Source organism: Fukomys damarensis, unplaced genomic scaffold (genome assembly GCF_012274545.1).
Source record: "Fukomys damarensis isolate Sample0158 unplaced genomic scaffold, DMR_v1.0_HiC HiC_scaffold_17, whole genome shotgun sequence".
Taxonomy (NCBI): domain Eukaryota; kingdom Metazoa; phylum Chordata; class Mammalia; order Rodentia; family Bathyergidae; genus Fukomys; species Fukomys damarensis.
In genome coordinates, this window is record NW_022900929.1 from 74,006,517 (window position 1) to 74,031,422 (window position 24,906).

Here is a 24,906-nt window from a genome sequence, read left to right on the forward strand (position 1 = left end):
GGCTCAGTGGCAGAGCACTAGCCTAGCATGCGTGAGGCCCTGACTTGCCAAAAAAAAAAAGGAAAGGAATTAACTTGTACCTTTCAGAGAGATGAGTGCCGCAGCAATTGTGGGTATATTTTGAAGCCATCAAAGTATAATGTAATCGTGGGTGTCCAGCCTTTTGGCTTCCCTGGGCTGCTCTGGTGAAGAGGAGTTGTCTTGGACTGCGTATCAAATATACAGTGTATATAAGTAATGCAACTATAATTTGATAGTCACATTTTAAAAAGAGAGCACGCATTCCTTAGGCCACAGATTGGACCAACTTGTATTGTCTCTACAGTTTTCTTTTTTCTGCATTTCCATGTCTGGCCAACTCCTCTGTGGATCCATGTACTCCAGCAATACCTTTATTTTACTATATTTACAACTATTATGTATTCACACACATTTTAGATATAATTATATATTTTAAATACTAACACATTTAGCGTATGGCCAAGCCATTTAGCATGATAACCGTTAGGTGTCTCTAAGCTAATCTGCTACCTCTGTTGTGCCACTTTGCCAGCGAGGGGAACTTGAGTAAGCAACTTGCCCCATCTGGACCTCTGCCCTCATCTGTGAAGTAAAGCCGATGCCAGGCCCCACCTCACAAGCTTGTTGGGTGGATTCAGTGAGCTGTTAAACACACAGGGCTTCAGAGAGTGCCTAGCCCATAGAAGACACTCCCTGCCGTTTGCTCTTGGTGGTGGCAGCAGTAGCAGGGACAGTTTGATCTAGCCAGTGGTTAACCTCAGAACACAGCCTCCCTTCTTCCAGAGGATGATGTTTCAGCCCTGGAAGAGACCAGGGCTTTTCCTTCCTCTGTGCTGTGCTTGTTTCTCCTCTGAACCCCAGGTTAACCCCTGGCTGGAGCAGTTGCATGGAGATAACCTGTTTCGTTTGTACTCTGGGTCCTATTTATGTTTTGTTTTTGTTTTTGTTTTTAGGCTGACCTTTTGCAGAGGGGCAGAATATCCAAAAAAGGAAATGACCTAGCAGAAAGCTAGGGAGTCCTTTAGCCTTGTGCATTTTTCCTGAAGGCTGTTCCCAAACACTATTTTTAAATGTGCATATTCAGGGGGTGCCCTGGCCACCTGAGCAGTGTTGGTCTGTGACACCGGCTTACCTTCCTCTCAGGCCCTGTGTGTGTTTCCAGAGCCTCCCTAGACCCTCAGACTCACTGAACAGCCTGCATCTTCATCCTAAGTCTACTCCTTAATTAAAGCCCACTTGGTGCATGTCGACAGCACACAGATGAGGCTGTCAGGCCTGGTGTTTGTTTTATCTCCAAGGAGGCCATACTGAGTGAATGCACACGGGTTGTCTTGTGTCCAGTGGCAATTAGCTAAATATAATCTGGTGCTGGGAGGGACCTCTGAGGTCATCTGTGCCCACCCACCTCCCTCATCTGAATGTCTCCAGCCTGTGCTGGCCAGCTCGGGAGTCACCAGCCACAGGTGGCTTCCGGCCCCTGCAGCCATGGCCAGTTCAGTGGGGAATTGCACCCTGGGTCTCCAAGATATAACAGGACACCAAAGCAGGTAAAATGTCCCCTTAGCCATTTTATATTGATTCCATGTTGCAATGGTATTTTGATACCTTGCATTAAATCCAATATGGCTTTAAAATTAAGTTGGCTGCGTTAATTTTACTCCTCTTTGATGTGGTTTACTAGAAAGCTTAAAATTCCACAGGTGGCTCACATTATATTGCTGCTGAACTGGGCTTCTCTTGATCACCTGGCTCTAGGCCTCAAAGCCCTGGGAGACGGATCTGGAGCCTGCCTTGGCGACCCTCAGAGCTCCTCCGGTTCTGACAGTCCACTTCTTCCCCACATCCTGTCCTAACGCCCTCCCGCCCCGTCTCAACCTGGTGGCTTCCGCTTTACGCCGTTGACTCTTTGGCAACCCCTCGTGGTGCCCCACTCAAAGACAGCCAAGCATCTCTCCATATTGTTATAAGCTCCATAGCCCCTTTTTCTTTCACCCTTTTCCTCTCTCCTCCTTTTCCAATTTGGTTCCTTTTTAATGATTTCCCCTGGGTTGTCTCTGTTCTCTCTGTATTCTTTTTGAAACTTGGGACCTAAACACACTTGCATCACTCTTACGTGGGTCAGCAGAGATGAGCAGAAGGAATCGCTTCCACCATTGAGCACCTGGTCAGTCCCTTTCCTACCTTGATCTCATTTAATCCAAGAGCATTAGGAGGGGCAGATGCTGTTCAGACCACTGTTGACTGATGAGGCAGTTGAGGCTCTGAGAGGTGACATAATTGACCAAGGTCCCACCACAAATTAAGTGGCGGTTCTGGGATTCGTGCCCAGGTTTGCCTGACTTCAGAGCCCGTGCTCCTTCATTAGACACCATCCCTTCCTTGTCAGTTGTTTGTCTGCATTCCATTACTGTAACGAAATACTGGAGATAATCACCTTCAAAAGAGGAAAGGTTCATTTTGGCTTCTGGTTTGGGAGGTTTCTGTCCATGTCAGGTGGGCTTACTGTTTAAAAATAGAGAAAGAAGAAGAGGTGATTCCATTATCTCTCTCAATCAAGGGCATGCTTCCTTGACCAAAAAATCTCCTACTAACCCCCTGCTTCAGGGTTCCCACCACCTCCCAGTAGCATCTGTACTCTGGTCATGGTAACCCTTGCAGCCCTGCAGATGCTGCTTGAAAGGCAGTCACGGGGACAAATATTCTGATACCACTCATCTGCGGTACCTACAGTAGACAGGTCCTGGAGCCAGAAACCAACACGGCGGCTTGGGCAGGGGCCAGGCGACGGGAGAGTGGGAGTTCCGTCAGTGGGGACAGAGTTTCTGTTTGGGATGGTGGCAAAGTTCGGGAGATGGTGCATGTCTCTAGTAAATGCACTCAGTGACCCTGAGCTGTACACTTTAAATGGTTATTATTATGTATATTTTACCCAAGCAGAAACATCCTCACTAAAGGGAAAGAGCCGATTTCACACAAACAGCGAGAGAGGATTCCCGGGAGCCGAGGCCCAGATACATTACTCATTTCTGCCTTGCCCTGGTCCCTTTCCTCACGGGAGAATCTGGCTGCAAACTCGCTGCACAGAGCCCAGGGCGAGGGAGGGGGAGCCCTTGTTATCCTGACAAGAGCTCTCCACGTGGCCAGTTTCACCAGTTTCACACAAAGCCCTTTGCCAGTATTTTAAGGGCTTCTGAACAGCTCACCCCGAGACTGCGGCACGTGACCCCTGACTACCTGGCCGTTCCGTGGAGAGCTTCTCAGTCCTAGCCCCTGTCCGTAGGGCTGGGGTGAGACTTTCCCAAGAGGCAAAGCAGGGACTTGAAACTCTATTTGGCTGGATAGAGTAGCAGTAGCCTCTTTGAAGATCTGAATGAGGATTAGATGAAGGATCCAAACATCTAAGAATTTTTGATGTGTGTTTCATTGAAGTCCTCAGACCTCAAAATCCTGAGATCAGTTAACGTAAGGCATAGGGTGTTCTGAGAAAATTTAGCCTGGTCCATAGGCTGAGACTCTAACCCATAGATTCCCTAAACTTACAGGGCCGTGTTGAGGGTTATCGTGGGTGTGTTTGCTCATTTGCCCTCTGTATTTTCCCTCTCAGGAATCATTAACCAATGGCAACAAGAATCCAAGGATAAAGTGATTTCGCTCCTGTTAACTCACCTGCCTTTGCTGAAGCCCGGAAACCTCGACGCAAAAGTAGAATATATGAAGCTGCTGCCCAAGATTCTGGCCCACTCCATCGAACACAACCAGCACATCGAGGAGAGCAGGCAGCTGCTGTCCTATGCTCTGATCCACCCAGCCACTTCGCTGGAAGATCGCAGCGCCCTGGCCATGTGGCTGAATCACCTGGAGGACCGCACGTCCACCGGCTTCGGCAGTGGCCAGAACCGAGGCCGCTCGGACTCTGTGGATTACGGGCAGTCGCACTACTATCACCAAAGACAGAACTCCGACGACAAGCTCAATGGGTGGCAGAACTCTCGGGACTCTGGGATTTGCATCAACGCCTCCAGCTGGCAGGACAAAAGCCTGGGGTGTGAGAATGGCCACGTGCCCCTCTACTCCTCCTCCTCCGTCCCCACCACCATCAACACGATTGGAACCAGCACAAGTACAAGTAAGTCCCCCACCCCTCCCCTCCTTGAAGGTCTTGAACCCTTGAACGCAGTGTGGTTTGATGACTTGCTGTGTGCGGCATGTCGTGCTGACCGTGTCTGCTCTGTGCACCCTGGAACCCTGGGAGAGAAGGGCTGCTGGGAACGGGCTGGGGGAGAGGGCCCACTGGACCCCATATTTGTTGTTCTTTGACTCTGGAAGGATGAAAAGGCTGGGCAGGTCAAAGTGATGCTTGGTCCAACTTTGGGTGAAAGACCGACTAAAGAAATAGAGAGAGGAGAGAGAGGGAGAGAGAGAATAAATGGCAAAAGAAGGAAACATCCTGTTTCCACAGATAGAAATGTCTTTTACCCTGGGGTTTGGGATGTGTTGAGACACTGGGTGACCCAGGCATGGTCTAGGCCTGATTCTACCCCTGGCTAACCAGCCGGCCATGTGGGCTCGTGCATTTCCTTTTCCTTTTTTTTTTTTTTTTTTTTTTTTTTTTTTTTTTTTTTGTTGTTGTTGTTGTTGTTGTTTCCTTATATTTTTCTTTTTATTATTATTATTTTTGTATCACCCGGGACTGTGCCCTCCACAAGCATTTCCTGGCTGAAACCCTGGTTGTCAGGGCCCCCTTTGCTGGAGAGCAGGGAAAATGGGGCTTGCTGTCTGAAAATGCTGCTCTGTGCTGTGAATGCTGTGGGTTCCTCTCCCTCAGTCTCTCCTAGGAGAGGAGGAACAGGAACTGCTTGTGGCAGGTGACAGCAGGGGGACAAAACCCTCTGCTCTTCGGAGCACGAAGCAAACTGCCGTGCCCACAGCTGGGCACTGAGGCCGGGAGCCTTCCCCATTGCTGCCCACTTGGGCAAGGCAAAGTGACCAAGTCACTGTTTGTGCCACCATTGAGGGAGAGAGTTGCCTGTCACCAAGCTGTACTCACCGATGCATGGATCCGTGCAGACACTGCCAAGATTTCCCTCTCGGGGGAAAGCCAGTTAACATGCAGGGACTCTCAGTTAAAGGAGAATGAGAAGATTAAAAATTAGCAATGGTACCCTCTTGGCCTCTACCTCCATTCAAATCTTGTAGCTGCTGGGCCTCCTTAGGTGGCTCTCTCAAAGATGTAGAGATGTTGAATTCCAACTCCATTAACTGAAATGCTATCTTAGTAGGATGACCAAGAAAATACTGAAGACGCTGCCTCCGTACTGCTACAACACGAGGTTTTATTAAAATTCTTTTTTCTGTCTTTACCCTGAGAGATGAGTAACTTGAGCATATGGGAAGTAGGTGGTTGTAGCATCCTTAACTCATTCTGGAAGAGGTTTTGATGTGGGGGGTCTTTCGCAGGCTGGCATTCAGCAGGCACAGTTTCCGCCAGCCTCTGTGTCACACGCAGCGATGGCTCTGACAGAACTCTGACAGAACACCTGGCTGCCTCTGTTATTACAGAGTCTCTTGGCCCAGCTCTCCTGGGTCAGCACAGGGACCTGGTTATTGTCACCATACTCTCTTCTTAGTTCTGTTAGTGCCGCAGGGGGAGGAAGGTCAGAGAGATGGCTGTGATGGCCTGTTCAACCTCAGACCCCCGTGAAGTACTTTAGTTGCAGAGGTCTTGGTAATTTAACTGATGTCTGGATTACACATCCCCGGAAGAAGAAAGGGGTTGGAGCCCTCTTTCCAAACATTAGCGAAGATGCTGACTGAGATCAGCTCTCCTCCACAAGGCACCAAACACTTCGGCCGTCTCAACTTTGAATTACAACAGTACCTCTTTAAACAAAATGGCGCCGACACTGGTTTACGCCTCTGTGTGGTCCAGGATGGTTGTGTGATGTTCTCCAGAACTGCAGACCTTTGGGTCATTCGTTAACTTGTGCCTCCCTCAGGTAGACACTCGGCACCAGAAAGATAACCTGACCACGTGGCAAGAACTAAGACTTTGTGCCTGTGCCCTGCAAGGTCCAAATCCTAGGCCTGCAGGTTGCTAACTACATCTTGGCCCAGTTAGTTAACCTCTCCAAACAAGGTAACTACTTAGGAGGCTGTGGTTAAAGCCCAGCCCTAGCCAGAGCTGTAACAGTAAGCACATAATAGCTTTTTGCTAAATGAATAAATAGGAGAAACTGGGAAGAGAAAAGCACTAGTGCTGACATCCAGCTCTGTACCCTCATGTTCAGTTCTGAGGGTCACTTGGTAAAAAGTGCCTTCTCCTGAGCTGTAGGCGGCACAGAATATAGATGCTCTTTGACTTACCATGGTTTACCCAATAATAAGTTGAAAACACCGTAAGTCAGAACTGTACGTACTACACCTAACTGATCAAACATTATAGCTTGACCTTGGCCTACCTTAAACATCTGCAGAACATTTGGGTTAACCCATCGGTAGACAGAGTCATCTGCCACAAAAGCAGTTTTCTAATAAGGTATTGACTACTTTATGTAATGTATTAAACACTATGCTGAAAGTGAAAAACAGTGGTTGAATGGGTGTACAGTCACACCATCCTACAGTTGAGCCATCGCTGGGAACCAGCTGTTGTCAGAGGGACCCATGTATAGGAATGCCATAACTTTGGGCCACCTCACTGAAATTGAAAAGGCTGGACTTACTGTCTACCCACTTGTGCCTAGCACTGGTCAAGTCCACAGGAAACAAGAGAGTTTTAAGACACTGTTCCACATTCAGGAAGCCTGCCGTATATTTGCAGAGGGAAGATCTATCTGTCAGCCTCACAGTTAAAAATTAAACTTTTTGGCCTGACTTATTATCCACAGAAATTTCACATAATAATTCATGAGTTGTATAAAAACAGAGTAAGAAAAATAATACTGTGTATGAGATGGGGGGACCTAGTGTCAGTTAAGTCAGGTATGTCTTCGTCTGTTTTGTGTTGCTATGATAGAATACTATGGATTGGGTAATTTATAAACAACAGAAGCGTTATTTGGCTTAAGTTGTGCAGGCTGGGCAATTCAAGATCAAGGGCCCACACTGGATGAGGGCTGAGGGTCCAAACCTGCTTTTATAAACAAACCCATTGCTGTGATAATAACATGGATTCATTCCTAAGCGCAGTCACCTCCGGTGGGCCCTGTCGTGGTGGGGATTAAGTTTCCAGCACCTGATCTTTAAGGGGTCACCTTCAAGGCAGAGCTGGGTCTGTACTGTAAGTGCTGCAGATGGATTAGATGGGCCGGAGAGAGCCCTGTGTGCTGCAGTGTGGAGAGGGCCTTTGCGAGGAAATGGGAAGTGAGCTGGGGTAGGAAAGGGGAGAAGGGCAGGGGTGCCCTGGGTGGGAACCGGGCGCTGTGAGCAAAGGGACAGGGTGCAGGCAGGGTTGGAAGACAGTGATGAGAAAGGAGAGGCTCGCGAAGGGCAGGGCAGGGAAGGAAGGTAGTGAGGGCAGACGAGGAGGAGGGATCCAAGAGCCCTTGCAGAGACCGAGGAACTTTGGGTACCACGGTTTTTCCAAAATGTCCCATTGAGGTGCCCATTTCGGCAGATTCGTGGATCGGTTTAGAAACCGTAGTCTTTCCTTTATTAATCTTCATTCATTTTTCCGATGATAAGAAGAATTCATTGAGCCAGGTGTGGTGATGCACACCTATAATCCCAGCACTCCAGAGGTGAGGTAGGGGAATTGTATGTATTCAAGGCCAGCCTGAACTACCTGCGAGACCCCATCTCAAAAAACCAAACAACGACAACAACAAAATGCATTTAAAAGTTTTCAGTGCCATCGACTGTGAAAAAGTAAATGAGTGACGATGCTTACAACATGGTGTTGGCTAAATACTGGACTCTGTTGAAAGTGCTGTGTAATTGTAACTCATTTAACCCTTGTGATGTGTGCAATATTATGCTCATTTGATACTTGACTACAGCACAGACTAAAGGGTTTCTGTGGGATTGGAAGGCAGGCCGCTGGGCCCCAGAGTCTGGCTTCTAACCTAGGTTACAGTGTGCTCCGTGAGCAGCTGGTAGACTCTCCTCTGTCTCTAACGCTGGATTTGCCCCTACCCTTTGGTGGTCACCACAGCACACAGGTCTGAGCCCCAGCCCTCACTGCTGCCCATGTGTGGCCGCCTGGAGCAGAGCAGAGCGGGGCTCTGTGTGTCTGTGCTCTCAAGTGTAGCATTCCGTGTCCCAGGCTTGGGTGAGCATGTTCCCCTCCCCTTCCCAGTTAGGACCTCTTTGGGGACAGGGGTTGTGCTTTCTGATCCCTTTTTCCCAGGCCCCAGACCACTGTGGCTCACAAAGTCACAGAAACTTCGGAGATGGCAGGCGCCTGGCACGCACCCAGCTGCCACCGCCCTGCGACAGAGCAGTTCTGTGAGGCAGTGGCTGTCTCCTGCTGGGCCCAGATGCGGCCTCTGGATTCTCCTCACCGTGCCCCTGTAGGCAGCCGCTGTAATTCAATAAGAGACGCGTGTGAGCTGAAGCCTGTCTGCCCATGCTGCCTGAAATGTTTGCTAAACGGTAGGGACTTAATAAATTCCCGAGCTCACCAGGCAGATGTTCACAAAAATAATGCATTTCCAAAGTAACTGAGAGAATGTCCCTAGGACTGCACTAAGGATCTAGCAGTCATATTGATCATTTAACCTTCTGTCCTATCACTGCAGTGACATTTCGTTTTACGCTTGCTCTTTGGGGGACCTATTTTCCCAAATTGGTTTAAATACCAACAGACTTTGGAAAACACACTGTGATCTTGATTCCCAGGGAGGTGTCGGTAGTTATATGAATGTACACATGGGATGAAATGCCATAAAATTATATGCGTCAATTCATGCAAAAAAATAATAGCGCATGTGAAAACTGCTTAGATCTAAGGCCCTTAGTCTGGCTGGCAGTATGGTGTTAATGTCTGTTTCCTGGTTTGGGTGGTGCGTGACCTGCCCTCGTGGAGGATGCTAGGGGATGAGTACAAGAGCACTGTCAAGTTAGTTATTTTGCAACTTCTTGTGAATCTATAGTTATCTCAAAACTAAAAGTTAAAAAACTTACTCTTGGGGTACCCAGCTCCTAGAATTTTAAATTCATATATTGGTAGTAGGGATTGGGGTGCTGCTAGGGACCTCCCCAGGTGGTGAAAGAATCCTTCCATCTATGGCAAGATGTGGGAGTGAATCTCAAAAAAAGTGGCTCCTTTGGGAGCCCCAATTTTGCAACTGAAAAAAAAATCCATCCAGGGCTGGGGATTCAGCTCAGTGGTTCTGCCGCCTGCCTCCCAAGTAGTGCACAGTTCTGAGTTCAGTCTTTGGTACCCCAAAAAAAAAAATCCATCCATTTCCTTCAGCACCACCTGGCTGAGGCCAAGCTGTCTCAGGGGTACCAGGTTTGCTGGAGTCCTTCTCCCTCTGCCCTGTTTTATTAGCCACTTGAGACACATTCCAGTCATCCTGCAGGAAACCATCCAAACACAGGTATTCGCGAAAAGGTGAGAGAGTCGACAGTGTTAGGCCAGACTGGGAGGAGAGGGCCTTCGCCAGTGGCCTTTGGGGGCGAATAGGAAGAAAAGGCCTGGAGACCAGGTTGGGTCCCGCAGGCTGCCCATGATCCGTGTCCTTTGGAGCTCTGGTATAGTTTGGAATGCCTTGTAAGTTTTCATGCAGTTATTTTTTCTTTCACCAACAGACCCTCCTTCTTGGTGGAAAATTTCTTCCTTCTAAAAAATCTAGCCAAGCTGGCATGGAAGTGAAAAATGCCATTACTTCCTTAACCTCTCATTTGCTCTTCAAAGCGATAACTAATGAAATAGTTGGTTTGCTTCCTTTGAGAAGCATTTGTAACAGCTGTTGTGATATATTTTTAGCTTTAGCTTCCTTCCCCTTTAGGGGAAATTTTTTTTTAGTGTGGCATTGGCCTTCCCAACACAACTGTATTGTAAAGAAGGCTGTGTGGCATCTCAACCCATCAATGAGTCCCCTCTCCCCTTTCCAAGAGCTCAAGCATCTTAGGGGACCTCGCTTTTCTTCACCCTGCCTTCTGTTGGTTTTCTTGGTTCAGGGAAGAACAATTAGAAAATGTTGTCGTAAGCAAGAAGCCTGCTAGCTCATTGTGCGTTAGAGGCCCCACTGCGTGGGAGGAGCCCCGACCTGTGCAGATTCTGTGCACCTAGGGTCAGGAGGCTGGGCTCTCCACTCCTCACCCGGGAGGATGTTTTGAGACTTTAATGACGGTGAAGGTTGTTAAACACCAGATGAGCAACCGAGGAAGACAGTTGTGTTCTCATTCTCTACCGTACTTTACAAATAGCAAGGATTCTGGCTAGAATGAACGACTGAAGTGTGGCCATTCTAGTACAGGAGAGGAGGAAGAAAGGGGAGAGGTGAGCAGGATGGCATCTCGAAGATTCATTTGGAGCCCTGTCATCTTATGACTTCTAACATCTCACAGGATTTAGAGTCGGACTCTACCACCAGGTGCTCCACAAACAAATGGAAAACTTTTCAATTTGCATTTGCTTATTTTTTTTTTCCTCTTCTCAGTTTTAAGAATACCAGGGGCAAACTCAGAGGACGTACACTGAAGAAAGATGAATTGTGAATGCAGCGTATTCGTGTCGTTGATATCTTTAATATAAAAATGCGTTAAACCCCAGTTTCATGGTTTCAGGTACAAGGTGAGAATAAATCTTAGTGGCAGCTATTGCTGTCACTTTTGGCTTTATTTTCTACCTGTCAAACAGTAAATATCATTCTTACTACTACTCCTTTGTCCCCCACCTAGCCCTCAACATTTTACTAGGTAAAATGTAGTATCAGGAAATAACTCATATAAATCAATTAAAAGAAGGAAAGGAATGCGACAGCAGAGCCAGCACCTGTACTCTCAGCTTTGGGAGGCTGAGGCAAGAGAATGGTGAGTTTAAGCCTAGCCTGGGAAACCCCATCTCAGAAACAAAACAAAAAAACGGAAAAGAAATGAGGAAATAACAGAGGCAAGGGCTCCAAAATCTGGAAAATGCTAAAAAGGGTTTTTGTGGTTGGAGAGAAGCTAAAGCTCCCACAGACTCTGCAGTAGTGTTATTCCTGGTCAAAAAGTTGAACCATTTCCATAGACACATTCCATGGCTTGAGCTAGCAAACAGGGCCCATGAGAACACGGAAATTCAGAGTTTTGTTTCACAGCCAGCCTTGCTGAGACAGATCCTTCCAAATCCACATGGACTGAAAGATTTCTAATGGATTTCTTTGATGCATTACTGTTCTGCTTTGCTCAGGAAGACATTTGTATCAGTCAGCTTTTCATTACCATAACAAAATACACAAGGCAGGCTAACTTTAGAAAGAAAAGAGGTTTGTTCGGCTCACCATTTTGGAGGTTCAAGGCCGTGGCACCTGCATTAGCTTGGTTTGAGGAGTAACCCTCTTGGTGGTATCACGGCACATGGCAGTGGCAGGACTATGGGGAGGGCAAGGGAACACAGTACAGCACAGGAAACAAGAGAGCCTGAGGTGGGCGAGGATCAGGCTTTGGTAATGTGCCTCTTGCAGGAAATACCAAGGGTCCATAAAAATTATGACACCCGCTTCCCAAGGGTAGCACACTCAGTTGACCTGAGGCCCTCCTATGACGCCCCACCTCTTAGGGTCCTGCACAATCTCCCTCTGGCACATTTGAGACAGAGCTTTGGACACATGAAGCTTGGAAAGCGCAGCTATCCTCCTCCAAAGGGAACTGGAAAATGATGAGTGGCCCTTGAGATCTTCAAGTCTGGGATGTGAGCAGAGACGCAGACTGGACCGGGAACGGCTGTGGAGTCCGACAACTTGGCTTTAAAGTCCAGCTCTACCAATAATGAGCTGGGGTTGCCGTGGACAAGGCACCTGATCCCTAGCCCTCCTTTCCTCGTGTACAAAATGGAAATACATTTCAGCAGAAGACCTCGTGGTTAATTTGATCGGAATGGCTGCTGTATTCTTTGTAATGGCCTTAGATTGTTCTAACCTCAGACATTAATATTTCCGTCCCTTCTCAGTCCTTTATATAGCACATGGCCCTTGCTCTGAGGAGAGGGCCCTTGACAGGTCGCTCTTTGTCTTTCCTGCAGAAATCACACCCTTAATGTACTATTATCTCCAACTTTTTAAATTGAGGCAGAAATTTGAAGACATTTGCAAAGAACAATCCAAGCATCAAATCTTTCTAGATTCTGGTTTTTCTTTTTGTAATTTAGCTCCTTTTCCCCACACACTAAATTCAATAGGTCCTTAAGCAAAAACAATATTTCTGAAGCATTTAAGTTTTCACACAAATAACATTTTGTATCTTGTATGCCATCATTTCTGTAATACTTAGCAAAATTATATATTTACGATAAGCACCACTGGCTTGGCCAGGTAGGGGACAGGCCCTTGGTATACACCCAAAGTCAGAAAGGCACAGATAAATCACAGCTGTGGGGGAGTTGGTGCGCTTTGAAATCAGTAACTACTTTAAAGGGAATTGTTACTACTGGTTTACCCAGCAAGTTGGGTAAGCAAAGAGGAGTTAAGAGATCTCCTTAGTTAGAGAGGTTTGAAGATTGATTAATTGATGATTCATTGAGAAACTTCTTGCTAGTAGGAGTTGCTCAGCAAGTGATAGCCCTTATTATCACTGTGCAGTGGATCCTTACAACCAGCCTGACACATGAACAACTTGGGTTATAACCGGATTTTCAGTTTTAACTTATAAACAAAGTCTTGAGTTACAACCCAAATGCCAGCCACTTGTGCTTCCAGATGGTCTCAGGTCAGATTTAACCCTGAGAGTCCTGGAAGGAACATGACAGCATCCTGTCCTGTGTGGGGTTCACTGAGAGATCCTGGGCCAGGGTGTCTCTAAGGACCCTGAGGTCTGTCTGTGTGCAGGAGAGAGGCTGTGAAGATTGTGGAGAGGAACCTGAGCCTTCACTGACCAACCTGAGTTACAGCCAGTCCTCATGAACAAATTGAGTTTTTAAGTCAAGGGTCCACTGCAGTTGGAAGAGGCACCTCTCCCACAGACCAGCTTCTGCACTAAGCTGTGATGAAGCAGGGTGCCTGGGCAGCCTGTGACAAAGCTATTCCAGTGTACATTGGAGTCCCGCTATTTTGAATCAGCTCTGTAAAAACCCAGCACCCCGCAAATATCAGCTTTCCCTGAAGGGTTGTTAGAGTGACAGATCTCACTAAATATCTTAAAAGTGGTGAGATTTGATTGATTGATTGATTGATTGACACATCTCACTAAATATCTTAAAAGTGGTGAGATTTGATTGATTGGTATCAGGGATCCAACTCAGGACCTTGCACTTGTGAGGCAGGTGTGATGCCGCTGAGCTAAATCCCTGGCCAAGTGGTAAGATTTTTTTTTTAAAGAAAGAATAAAGAGTAGGGTAAAAGTGCATTAATGTTGCTACTTTGGAGTCCATTACCAACAAAAATAATTTTTTAATGAGTAACAAGTGTAAAATATTCAGATTTATTAAAATAATGTCTAAGTAACAGAATAGGACTTACTAGGGATAAATGAGGCTCTACATGTAAATCCATGGCTTCACATGTAATTACAGGTCTGTACATGTATATCCATGGCTATATAGCCTATGCAGGTGTGGACGGATCCAGGAGTTCAGAGTGGGAAGAAAAATAATGTGCTGTAGTGGAAAGGGTGGTGGATTAGTTATTTTCATCCAGCTTCTCCATGTGATCTTAAACTCTTAGGAGTCCCACTTCCTTACGAAGGTGTGATGTCAGACACCCTTAGGGTCCTCCCTTAGCACTTTTGTTATTTGCTTCCAAGGAGAAGAATCTCCAGCTTGTTAAGACATTAAGAAATGCACAGTGCTCACCGCCATTAAAGTATTGGGGCTGGGAGGAGAATAAAACATTGGAGGAAATGCCAGGTGTCAGAGTCAGGAAGAGACCAAGACCCCCGCTGTCCTCGGCACTAACAGCATACTCTGGGGGACGCTGGCAGAATTCTGGTCCCCTCCTTTTAGACAGTGTGACAGCTAGAATACAGGGAAGTGTGGCGGACTGGGGTTAGAAGGAGGGATGCCTTTTCTCTGCCTGGTAAAATGAGGGCCATGCCATGGATGACCCAGTAAAAGACATGGAGGGCTTGGTGAGGAGAGAGGGAGACGGTACTATCCTAAAAGCGAGTAATAATGCTAAATAGGAAGTGATTTGACAATTTAGAAATATATTAAGGTCTGTTAATAGGGAAAGCATCAGCACGCATTCCTTAGTCTCTGCCATATATAAAGCAAAGAAGATCAGCGAGAAGTACTGGTTAAGGTCTCACCCACAACTGTATCCTGGAATGTGCTACAACTGCAAATGCACGTTAGTTTCTTAAAGAAAAAGAGCATCATCAAAGGCTCAGCCACTGGTCTGCTAGCCAGTACCACGAGCCACTGAAGAGCTATTCTTGCTCTGTGTCTGTGGTTTCCTCCTGATGAGATCCTTTTAGAGGAACAGTGGGCTGTTTGAAGAAATCTGCTAAGTTCCTTTGTTTGAAGAGCTCTGATAAATATTGAGCATGTCACCGGTTTTATTCACACGCCGCCAACTCTAACATTTCCACAGCGGCAGCAGCGACATACAATTTGGGGGCTGTCTCCAAAACTATGACCATTTTGTAATTTTTAAAAATGTTTCCCAGGAGTGAAGGGAGGGCAGGGGTATGGGAAGAAAATGAGAACCAAGACCTGCCCTGTAAAGGTACAAGATCCCAACGATGAGTGTAACTGTACTGTGTACCTGAAATGTACCAATAAACTCAATGAGGAAAAAACATGTTTTCCATTCCCAAGTCAAAATAAACTGAGCTATATACCCCTCAGCTCCAGCTTCCCAGGAGACAGTCTCTGACGGGTATCAGTGGGAAGCCAGGGCACCCACGTTTAGCTCGGGCACCCCACAGTGTCACAGAGAATCTAGAAATCAGCTTCCTTAGAAGGAAAGGGCTGACTCGGGGAAGTGCTAAGAAGCTGAGTGGACTCTCGTGTCTGTTCTCAGAACCAAGGCGAAACATTCGTACAGTGGAAATGCTTCATTTTACCTGGAATCACCTTTGTAAAAATCAGACCATTTTCCCAGGGATGAAAAGCGTGATTTGAGCTCTGAATTGTCTAGTGACTACTCCGTCTTTATTGGCGGGAGCTCGTAAAATTTGAGGTTCAGGACCTCATTCCTGAGATTTTGTACCAATACTAATAATCTATAAAATATTTAAAGTAACAAATATCGAAAGGGTTTCTACAGGTGATTTCTGTAGCATAACTGAAGCTTGTTTATTATTTTTTTATTGCTGTGTCATGTATCATCATGATCACAGTTCTATTCGTCTTGGGGAATTGGTACACAGACATAGACCTTAATCGTTTTTACTTCCACTTCCCCTTTGGCCCTACCCTCTCCCCCCACCCCCAAATCTCCTGCCATCTCCACAAAATCTGCTTCCCCGTTTCCTACCTTCTCTGTCTCAGTTTTCTGTGTTGGATTTTTCATATGATAGAAACCATTTGCTATTTAACTTTCTGTGTTGGTGTTATGTCACTTAGCATTCGAGATGTATCCATGTTCCTACAGATGACTCAAATTTATATTTTTGGTTGAGATAGATAATCTGTATCTATGTCTGTTTATGTCTATCTAGATCTGCCTATCATATTTTCTTTATGGCGACGGACATTTAGACTTTTTGCAAAATTTAGCCATTATGAATCGTGCTGCTGCAAACACGGTTACGCATGGATCACTTTAATATGATGACTTTAACTCTTTTGGGAGGTTATCCAGAAGAGGCATACAAGAGCTGGATCAGAAGGCATTTCTAGTTTTGGTTTTTTGGGAAGTCTCCTTACTGATTTCCATAGTGGCTATACAATACTAGATTACATTCCCACCAACAATGTAGCAGGGCTCTCTTCTCCTCACAACTTTGTACCAGAATTTTTAAAAAGTGATATCAGTTAGCCTTTTATTATTGCTCCAAACCAATCCTTTTGGGTGGGGGTGGTAACTGGAACCTTGCGCTTGCGAGGCAGGCAACAGAACCACTGAGCTAAATCCCCGGCCCCACTTGTTGTGTTCTTGAGACTTTGATGACAGCGATTGTGGAGTAAGATGAAATCTACATTGTTTTCATTTGCGTTTCTCTCGTGGCTGAAGATGTTGAACATTTTCTTCATATATGTTACTGGCCATTTTTACTTCTTCCTCTGAAGAGTGTTTATTCATTTCAGTGGGTCATGTATTTTTGTGGGTCTAGGTTTTTTTGAGCTTTCTGTATATTCTAGATATTAGTCCTCTGTCCGAAGAATAGCTGACAAAACTTTTTCCCATTCTCTGGTCTTTCTCTTCACTCTCTTGGCGGTGGTTTCCTATACTGTGCTGCAGAAGCTTTTAAACTTGGTATAATCCCATTTGTTGGTTTTTGGTATTATTTCTTGTGCAACTGAGGTTCTGCTCAGAAGGTCCTTGCTTATGCTGCCTGTGTCTTCAAGAGTTTTACTAATTTTATCTTCCAGTAGATTCATTGTTTCTGTTTTTACATCTAGGTCTTTGATCCATTTTGATTTGATTTTAGTACAAAGGGAGAGAGACAGGTCTTTATGTATTCTTCCCTGTGTGTGATTTTTTTCAGTGTCCGTAATCATCATCATCATCTCTCTATGTCAGGAAACTTACTCCACTGTGTTGTTTTTCATTTTTTCAATGCTAGGGATTGGACTGGGGCCTTTGCACTGAGCTACATGCCTGATCTTTTTTATTTTTTATTGTGAGATAGGGTCAGAGTTGCCCAGGCTGAGCTCGAAGTCGTGACCCTCCTGCCTCTGCCTCCAGAGTTCTGGAGTCATGGGCCTGCTTTGCTGTTTTTAGCAAGTTCAGTGTGTATAAAGTTGCATGAGTGGGGCAGGTGGTAGCTCCAGCCCCCTTTGCAGCTGTGCTTGCAAACGCAGAGAATGCGGTCTTCCCACATCCATTCTGGAGCAGAGGAGAAGCACTGACACGGACTTGGGCTGCAGTACAGCCCGGTCTGCATCCTCTGTGTGCCAGAGCAGTGCTCAACACTGCAGCCTGCTCAGGGAGCTGGAGCATTCTGGTGCAGCCTTCAGGGAGCTGGGTTGTGAGAAACGGTATTTTAGTATTCACTATGTTTATCATTATTCAAGACATTTTTTTTTGTGCCTGTAATATTGTCATTAATTCTGCTAGGTTTAGCAGGATAATTTTAACACCTCAACTGAATAGATAGGTGAGTATTCATCTAAAAGTTATGAAGGCATCTTCGGGTAAAAATATACATTTGTTTATCTGTGGCAATGCGACTGTACCTTCACTGGCATCTCAACACATTATGTGCCAAGCTTCAAAGTCTGAGCGCTCTTAATTCCCAAGAGGGTCCTTTCTTTGACTGAGTATGTGATTGAGGCCAGCCAGTCCCTAAAAGTGGGTCTGAGCTGCAGATCCTAAAATCAAGAGAAGCACCACTGCACAGCTCACTGCCGTGCGTGAAAGGGTATCATCAAGCCTCCGAGAAAGTATACGTCATACAAGAAAATGATGTGTTCTTTGCAGATTTGTCATGTAGGATGTTTTCTGAAAAAGAGTTGAAAGCTTTGTACGGTCACAGTTCCTCCTGTACTTTTCTGTTGGTGATCTCTTGTCTCTGGCTAGGGACAGCTGCATCATTTTTGTGTCTAGAGCTATTCTCTTGCTCCTCTTCCCCTACCACTCAATCTATATGCAGTTCAGAGAGCAGCTAATGATGGGGTAGTGGGGAAGAAGTTGCCTAAGGAAAAGCTCTCAGTGCTCGGCTGCAGTAGCATGCACAGGGCCACGCGTGTGACGGCACCCTCACGTCTACACGGCTGTGGACCAGTCGCCTTCCATCCTTTGCAGTTTCACGAGCAAACTTTTTGAAGGCTCGATGGAAAGAATAAATGATCTTTCTCAAAGCAAAGAGGAAGTAAAGGGTTTCCTGCCTGCTTCTTGGATCTTCATTCTGGAAAAAGAGCTGCAGAGTGACCAGGAGAAGAATCTGTTCCTTGCTCTGACCGAGGAAGGTGGTGTCATTTTGGCCACCCTTGCAGTGGCTTAGGAGCAAGAAGCTTTGTACACTTAGGAGTTGAACTTGCAAACTCATAATTCCAGGGAGAAGGGCTGCTGGGATGCCTTGATCTGGGTTGTTGTGGTCAACATTCCATCATTTTGGGTAAATCATTTAATGATTTAACCTCTGAGACCCCCCCTCTGCCACCTTGAATGACGGGGGACTGAGAAAGGGAGCATCTGCTGGGTGTAGTTGGCTTAAGAATCCTGACTCTGACACGGCCAGCAGCCCCCTGCCCTCCCTCTTTTAGATCACTCTGCCTAGGCTCCACCCTCTTTGGAATCATGAGACTGGCAGAGATTTGGATGGGCCTTTGGCGGAGCTAGCAGAACTCCGAAAGAAACCTGCTGGATACCCAGATCCACCTTCATCTTAATGAATCCAAGCAACTCCACTTCCAAGGCTGTCTCGTTGGAAGTCTGATGAAATTTTGGCCCCAAACAAGTCCATGATGGTGGCGATAAGGGTCCCACTGGGAACCATGTCTCCAAGCCCGTGACCAGGTAGAGTGGAAATGTCCTTCTGGCTGGAGACTTTGCTTTGTCCTCATCCTGCAGTTCAAGGCTAAGCCTGACTTCCCAGAACTGTCCCAACGTGGCTCCCCAACTCCCAACCTAGAGATGGAGGTGGCCAAGTTTCTAGGACTGAAGAGTTTGAGACAATGATTCTACTTTCTCCATGTTCCCTTTACTGTTACGCTCTGGTCCTTGCTGGAGTGTGTGTCAGCACCACCAACTGGGCTAGTCACCGCATGGTAGAACCAGTCCAGAAAAAGGTCACAGCCACAGGGCACGTACTTTGGAGTCGGAACCTCCCAGCTCTACTGATTGCTACCTGTGTGACCTTTGAGAAATGTCTTGACCTCTCTTGGCCTTGATGTCTTTAAACTAAAAAGGGAGCAATATCCATGGTCATGGAAGCCCTTCTGGGTGTTAAGTGTAATCTTTTTCTTGAAAATGATCTCCTTAGTGAATCCTAACCTACAAACTAGTTCTCTTGGTCTAAAATGGTGCGCTGCTTCTGTTCTACGAGATGTGTTTCGCTTTTAAAAGTAGTTTCTCCACATTCGTTTTCCAATCAGATAATAGCACTTGTAGTTGATCTTCTGATTTTCCTTAATTTTTCTTCTCTCTCCCTTCCCTCTTCCCTTCTCTACTCTGTGGGTGACTCCTATAACTTTATCTTCCAAACCTGCTCTAATTTTAAATCTCAGCTATATTATTTTCAAATTCTAAGTGCTGTTGTTCTTTGAATGTTCCTTTTAGTGTGCCATCGTGTTCCTGTTTCATTAGTACAGTCTCTTTTCTAATCTCTCTAAACATACTACATTTGATTTTAAGAGTTCTCTTGTCCCATTATTCATGTTTCCTCGGAGTTTCTTTTCTCTTGATTTGGACTGCTTAAGGGGCATCTGCTGGTTTCTGGCTTTACTTTCATTTAAGAGGAAGGCCCTAGAACCCTGGATGTATGGATTTGATCATAGGAAAATCAGGTAGTAACCTGGACTTGTGTGCACATGTGTGATCTATCATATCTAATAATTCGTCTCTCAAGGACTAGCTCTTGCCCCTAGAGATATCTTCTAGCCTGTTCCTGGGAGCTACAGGCCTCGTCGGGCTGTTAGGAGACAAATGTTGAATGACAGTTGTTGATTGTGCGTGTCAGGGGATAGAGTCCAGGGCCCGCCCCGTACCTCAGACACACTTTTAAACCAAACCTGTTTTTCTGCACCCGTGCTGTCAGAGGAGCCCAGTCCTGGCTTCTGGGCTGTTCTTCGCTGTCAGCTTCTCCTGGCTCCAGGCGTCTGTTGCATGCCAGTCGGTTTCTCTGTGTCCTTCTGTTTTCCGGCTCCCAACATTTTGTTGCCTTCGGTGGGGTGTTGATAATACTGTCTCCTGTCGTCTTCTCTCCTGCATTTTTTGCCCCTGTGGGTTTATGCCCTTTTGTCCTTTTGGTGTTTTCAGAAGGAACAGCAGCAACGCCTGCGCAAATTGGAGGTCTATTTTAATGTGTTTATTTATTATCTGTGTTCCACCCTAGAATATCAATTCCAAGAGGTCTTGTTCACCCAGCGTTCCCATTGTGCAGAATCCTGCCTGGCGTGTTGGAGGTGTGCCATAAACGCTTATTGTGAATGAGCGAGCGGATGTATGTTCGAATAAATGGTATACATGTAGATCTCTTTCTGCAGTGCCTGCAGCCCACTGAGTAGCTATCTTCTCCATAATTATTTTAACCTTTGAGGCTCAGGCAGTGGAACTTAACTTTATGCTCCTCAGAGCTATTGATTTTAAATGGAGATTGTCTCTGTCTCTCTCCCCCACCCCTCTCTCCCATAAATATCTTCAATGGGGAGTGCCTGAAATCTCTTTACCTCCTTCAGAGCTCCCTAGAACTCTCACTTTTCCCCTGTAGCCGTCTTCCCGCTCTTCTGACTCTCCTTACTCATGTGATAGTACCTGTGTCTCGAGGTTCAAGGCCTGCCTGAGAAAGTCGGTGCCTGTTGAAGATGACACTGCAGTCAAGGGGCAGACCTAGAAGAAGAGCTCAGTTCTTCCGATTCACCGTGGCACCTTCTGCCCGGTGCCCATTGTCTTATCTGGAAGTGAGGCTGGGAGCACAGAAAGATGGATTGAATTATCCCCGAAGGGTTTTCAGGCTGTATCATAACAGATTTCACAGTCCTACGTAGTTAGGAAGTTCGGTAAATGACAGAAAACATCCCTAAAGCCCAGGTCTTACTAGAAGGACACTCCTAGGATGATGCCCCTTCTTCTCATGAGAAAGCATTAGATACACAGTTTGGTAGATCTGTCATTTGATTTGGTAGCCATCCTTTGATGGCTTCTAGTTGTTTACGTAAGGACATCCCAGGGGTACTGTCACATAAATGTGATCCCATGATAAACAATTGCAGAATTAAGTAAATAGAATCCAAGCTGAGTAATAGGATTAACTATCATGAAAGCAGGTGGAGGCTCTGACCAAAGAGGTGTTGCTTTTTCCAGTCCACAAACAGTACTTGGCTTGACTTGGGTCTCTCCAGAGAGTTGGGGGGAAATGGGAGGGCCCCATGCATCTGTGACTTGCGTGGTAGAAGTAGAGGTAGACAAGCTAGCAGGAGAAGGGCAGACACGGTGTCCAGGCATGGAAAATCCCAGGTCAGTGCTAAGATGTGATGGCATCGGTCCTGGAAAAACCCCGGTACCACACAGTCATCATTTGTAGGCCCCAGCTCCTGCTGTATTGGATTACACTGTTTAATTGTGGTGTCGTATACTTCCACAGGAGGACATTTAAGTCCTCCGATGTATAAAACTCTGGTGTCAAATGAGGGATTTTCCATTTTACATCACTGTTCTACAATTTTTCTACTATTTTTCAATAAGATTGCTATGAAAACTAGTGATTGTTGACCTCCTGTGAGCCATGAAGACAAAAAAAGTTGGATTTGTAGTCTTAGCTTCAATATGAACTTTTTTAAAGTGACCTTGGCGATTGAGATCTCTTTGATTTCTTGATGAAATAGCCAGGAGGGATGGATTAGATGATATTCATCTCATCATGAAATCCCTTCCTGCTTTAATGTTCTGGAATTTTTTGATAACTTAGGAGTAGATAAATGAGGGGAACAAATTAGGGCATTATCATTACACTCTAGGGTTCTGAAAATAATGTTCTTAGAGGTAGAGTTCAAGAAAAGTAGCACCATCATTAAAAGTCCATCAGGCCCAACTCCAATGAGCAAGTACTGACAACATCAACAGCAGCTACTTTTCAGTCAGACATTGGCATTGCTCTCCACCAATTTTCTTGAGGGCCTAACTCAGGAAAGTGAAGCTCCATCCGGACCTCCTCTGGCATCAGGTAAGGCAAAAATGTTCATTTCAGGAGACAGAGTCTTAATGCACAGCTTGTCCTTTAGGAGAACATCATGGTTATTTTTAACATTTTTAAAGGGAAAAATATATACAAGTCTAGGTGGTTTCTCTTAAGTCTGCTGTTCCTCTAGCATTTAAAATAAAGATCCGATCCCAGACTGTGGTTTTCTTTTTTTTTTTTTCAATGCGACTGTTTGCCTAACTTTTCCCTCCACACCCACATGAGACCAGAACCATAGTTTTGTGCGCCTTTTGGGGAGAGCCCAGATGGAGAAGAGATGCTTTGCATGTGGCTGGGCAGGTGATTGCTAATTTGGTTCTGGGGAATCTTTTGCTACTCAGAGCCATGGATTTTAAACAGTTGCATGGAAGGAAACTTGAATCCAAGGAATCACTGTGAACATTTACCACAGACACCAAGGGGAACAGCTTTTTGACATTCATCTAATTCCCCTGACACTGTCAGTCTAAAAAGGAAGGCCAGATTCAGAGAGGCATCTTGGTCCTGATATATCGCCACCTCCTCAGAAACTCCCATTAGGCATTGAGATACTGTGACAAATTAATTGAAATTGAAATCACCTAAAGTTTTTACTTCCTTCCACAATTCTTCACCTTCATGCGAAGTGTTACTTAGAATATTAACACTGCCTTGTAGCTCCTAGCTGCTGTGTGTTTCCAAATGAGAGAAAGCGATGGCTCAGTAAATGACAAGAAATGCTGCTTGCATCTGTGCGTCCTGGACAGTGGGTATACTCTTTTTGGCATCTAAAGTGTTAGTCACAATACAACGTCCTGTGCATAGAGAGATGTTCACTGTTGAATGAGTGAATAAATAACGAAGTTAGCTTAAACTCTTTTTCCAGGAAGGTAGTAATCTTTTTTCCATTTCAAAAATCGCTTTCTTACCCATCATCTTAGTGGGCCTTCATCATCATTCTTCCTGGTGCCCAAGCCTATGCCCCACACAGGGCAGATGCTCAGAAAATATTAGATGGATAGATGGATGGATGGAAGAATGGTTAGGTGGGTGGATGGATGGGTGGGTGGGTGGGTGGATGGACTCGTGTGTGGATGGGTGGGTGGATGGATGGATAGATGGATGGGTGGATGCGTAGTTGAATAGACGATTGGATCGTGCACAAAACATCCATCTCGTGTGATCCCCGTAGCAATAATAGAAGGTAGGGAGAATAGGTATTACCATTGTTCTGTTCTCCCGCTGAGTATACTGAAGCCTTGAGAAACTAGCAGACTTGCTCAGGATTTTAGATATTGATTGTTCAGTGTCAGTTCTTTCCACCGTGAGAATCGGTGTCCCTTCAGACTTAAGAACATAGGCTGGCAAGTCAGAGGACCTTAGCGTCCTAAGCCCTGGCACTTGCCACTTCCTCGATGTCTGACCTTGGCAAGTCCCTCATCTCTACATCTCAGCTTCCTGTCTGTGAAGAGGGGCAGGGCTGAGGGGTAACGATGCCTCTGAAGGGCACCAAATGGGGATCAAGTGGAACAGTGCAGACACACTCACTTGAGTCCCTGACATGTGTCATAGCATTTGGTAATGGGTGCTGTGACTGTGTTCACTCCCATGTGACCTCCTCAGAGGACAAAGGACTGGAAACAGGTAGTGTTCAAGGGTGTGTCTTTGGGTTGCACTGGGGAAAATGACAGTGTACTATCCCGGCCTTGGGCAGGTAGGAAGGAAACAGAGCAGAGAGACAGAGAATCCATTCAGTCTCCTTTTCATGGGAGCCTGAGCATGCAGGAGCAGTGGGAGGAGCCAGCAGTGTTTCTGTTCATCCCCTTCTCCGGGGTCCAGCCCTTGTGAGCAGCTGGCAGCTGCTTTCCTCCCACACCCTGGCTGGCCATTCTACTGGTGTTGCAAGGCTGGCTTGTAAAAATGTGGAGAAATAAATACTACAGGAAAAGTAATATCTTGTCCAAAAGAGCTTCAGTGTAAGAGGGAACTGCACGGCATAAGTAAGCTAATAGCATGGTAGGGCTCAGAGAGCAACCACTGGGCCATAATGGCTTTTTCAACATTGTGCCCTCAGCTTTCAGAGCCTGGCACATGGTGGGCATTCAATGATGTCTGGTGAATGAATGAATTCATTTACTCCAACCCTTTGTTTCACAAGTGAGAGACCCAGTGTCACATAAGAGATTTGCAGCCTGAATTTCTTAATACAGTGAGGTACTCAAGATCTTGAAGAAGGATTTCAGTCCAGCAGTATGGCTTACAAACGTCAGGACAAAAAGAAGCTCTCCAGAGGAGTTCCAGGCACTGAAATTTAGTGAAAAGGAAGTGTTTGGTGTGTCCTGACTCTCCCAGAAAATAGATACGTGAACACTTAAAATGTGTAGGAAGAAGGAAAAGCCAAGCTGAGTCTACCTCAAGGGAAAAAGTCTATAAGGCAGGTAGAGAACAGTCTATCTGTGTAGGTAAGAATTCTGAATAAGCAAGGTAAACATTCACTTTGGTATGACAGATTCATCTCCTCTAAACCTGTGAAATGCTATCAAGTGATTGAAGACTTTTTTCGTGTCAATGTAATTCACCAAAAAGGTGTATGAATGTCATTAGATTTGCTAGTCTTTTGAGTTTTTTCTTCCATTAGCAATGCTGGTTTCTATTGGGTTACTTCTACTCTGACAGTGAATAACCCGTATCTATAGCACTTTAAAATTTGCAAAACACATCAGTGTACATTAAAGGATTTCTTTTTTTTTCTCCCAACAATCCCATGAGGTTGCCTTTTGATAGTGACTATGGGGGAAACTGAGGCCCAGGAGGCCC

General features: G+C 45.8%; 1 protein-coding gene across 1 annotated transcript in view; it reads left to right on the forward strand.

Annotated features, from left to right (window-relative positions):
• The window catches only part of Samd4a (sterile alpha motif domain containing 4A), a 91,668-nt gene that overhangs the window by 9,816 nt on the left and 56,946 nt on the right, over positions 1 to 24,906 (forward strand). Inside the window, exon 2 of the mRNA XM_010632693.3 lies at positions 3,626 to 4,147. Coding sequence (XP_010630995.1) covers positions 3,733 to 4,147 — 415 coding nt within the window. The 5' untranslated portion in view covers positions 3,626 to 3,732. The remainder of the gene's footprint in view (positions 1 to 3,625; positions 4,148 to 24,906) is intronic.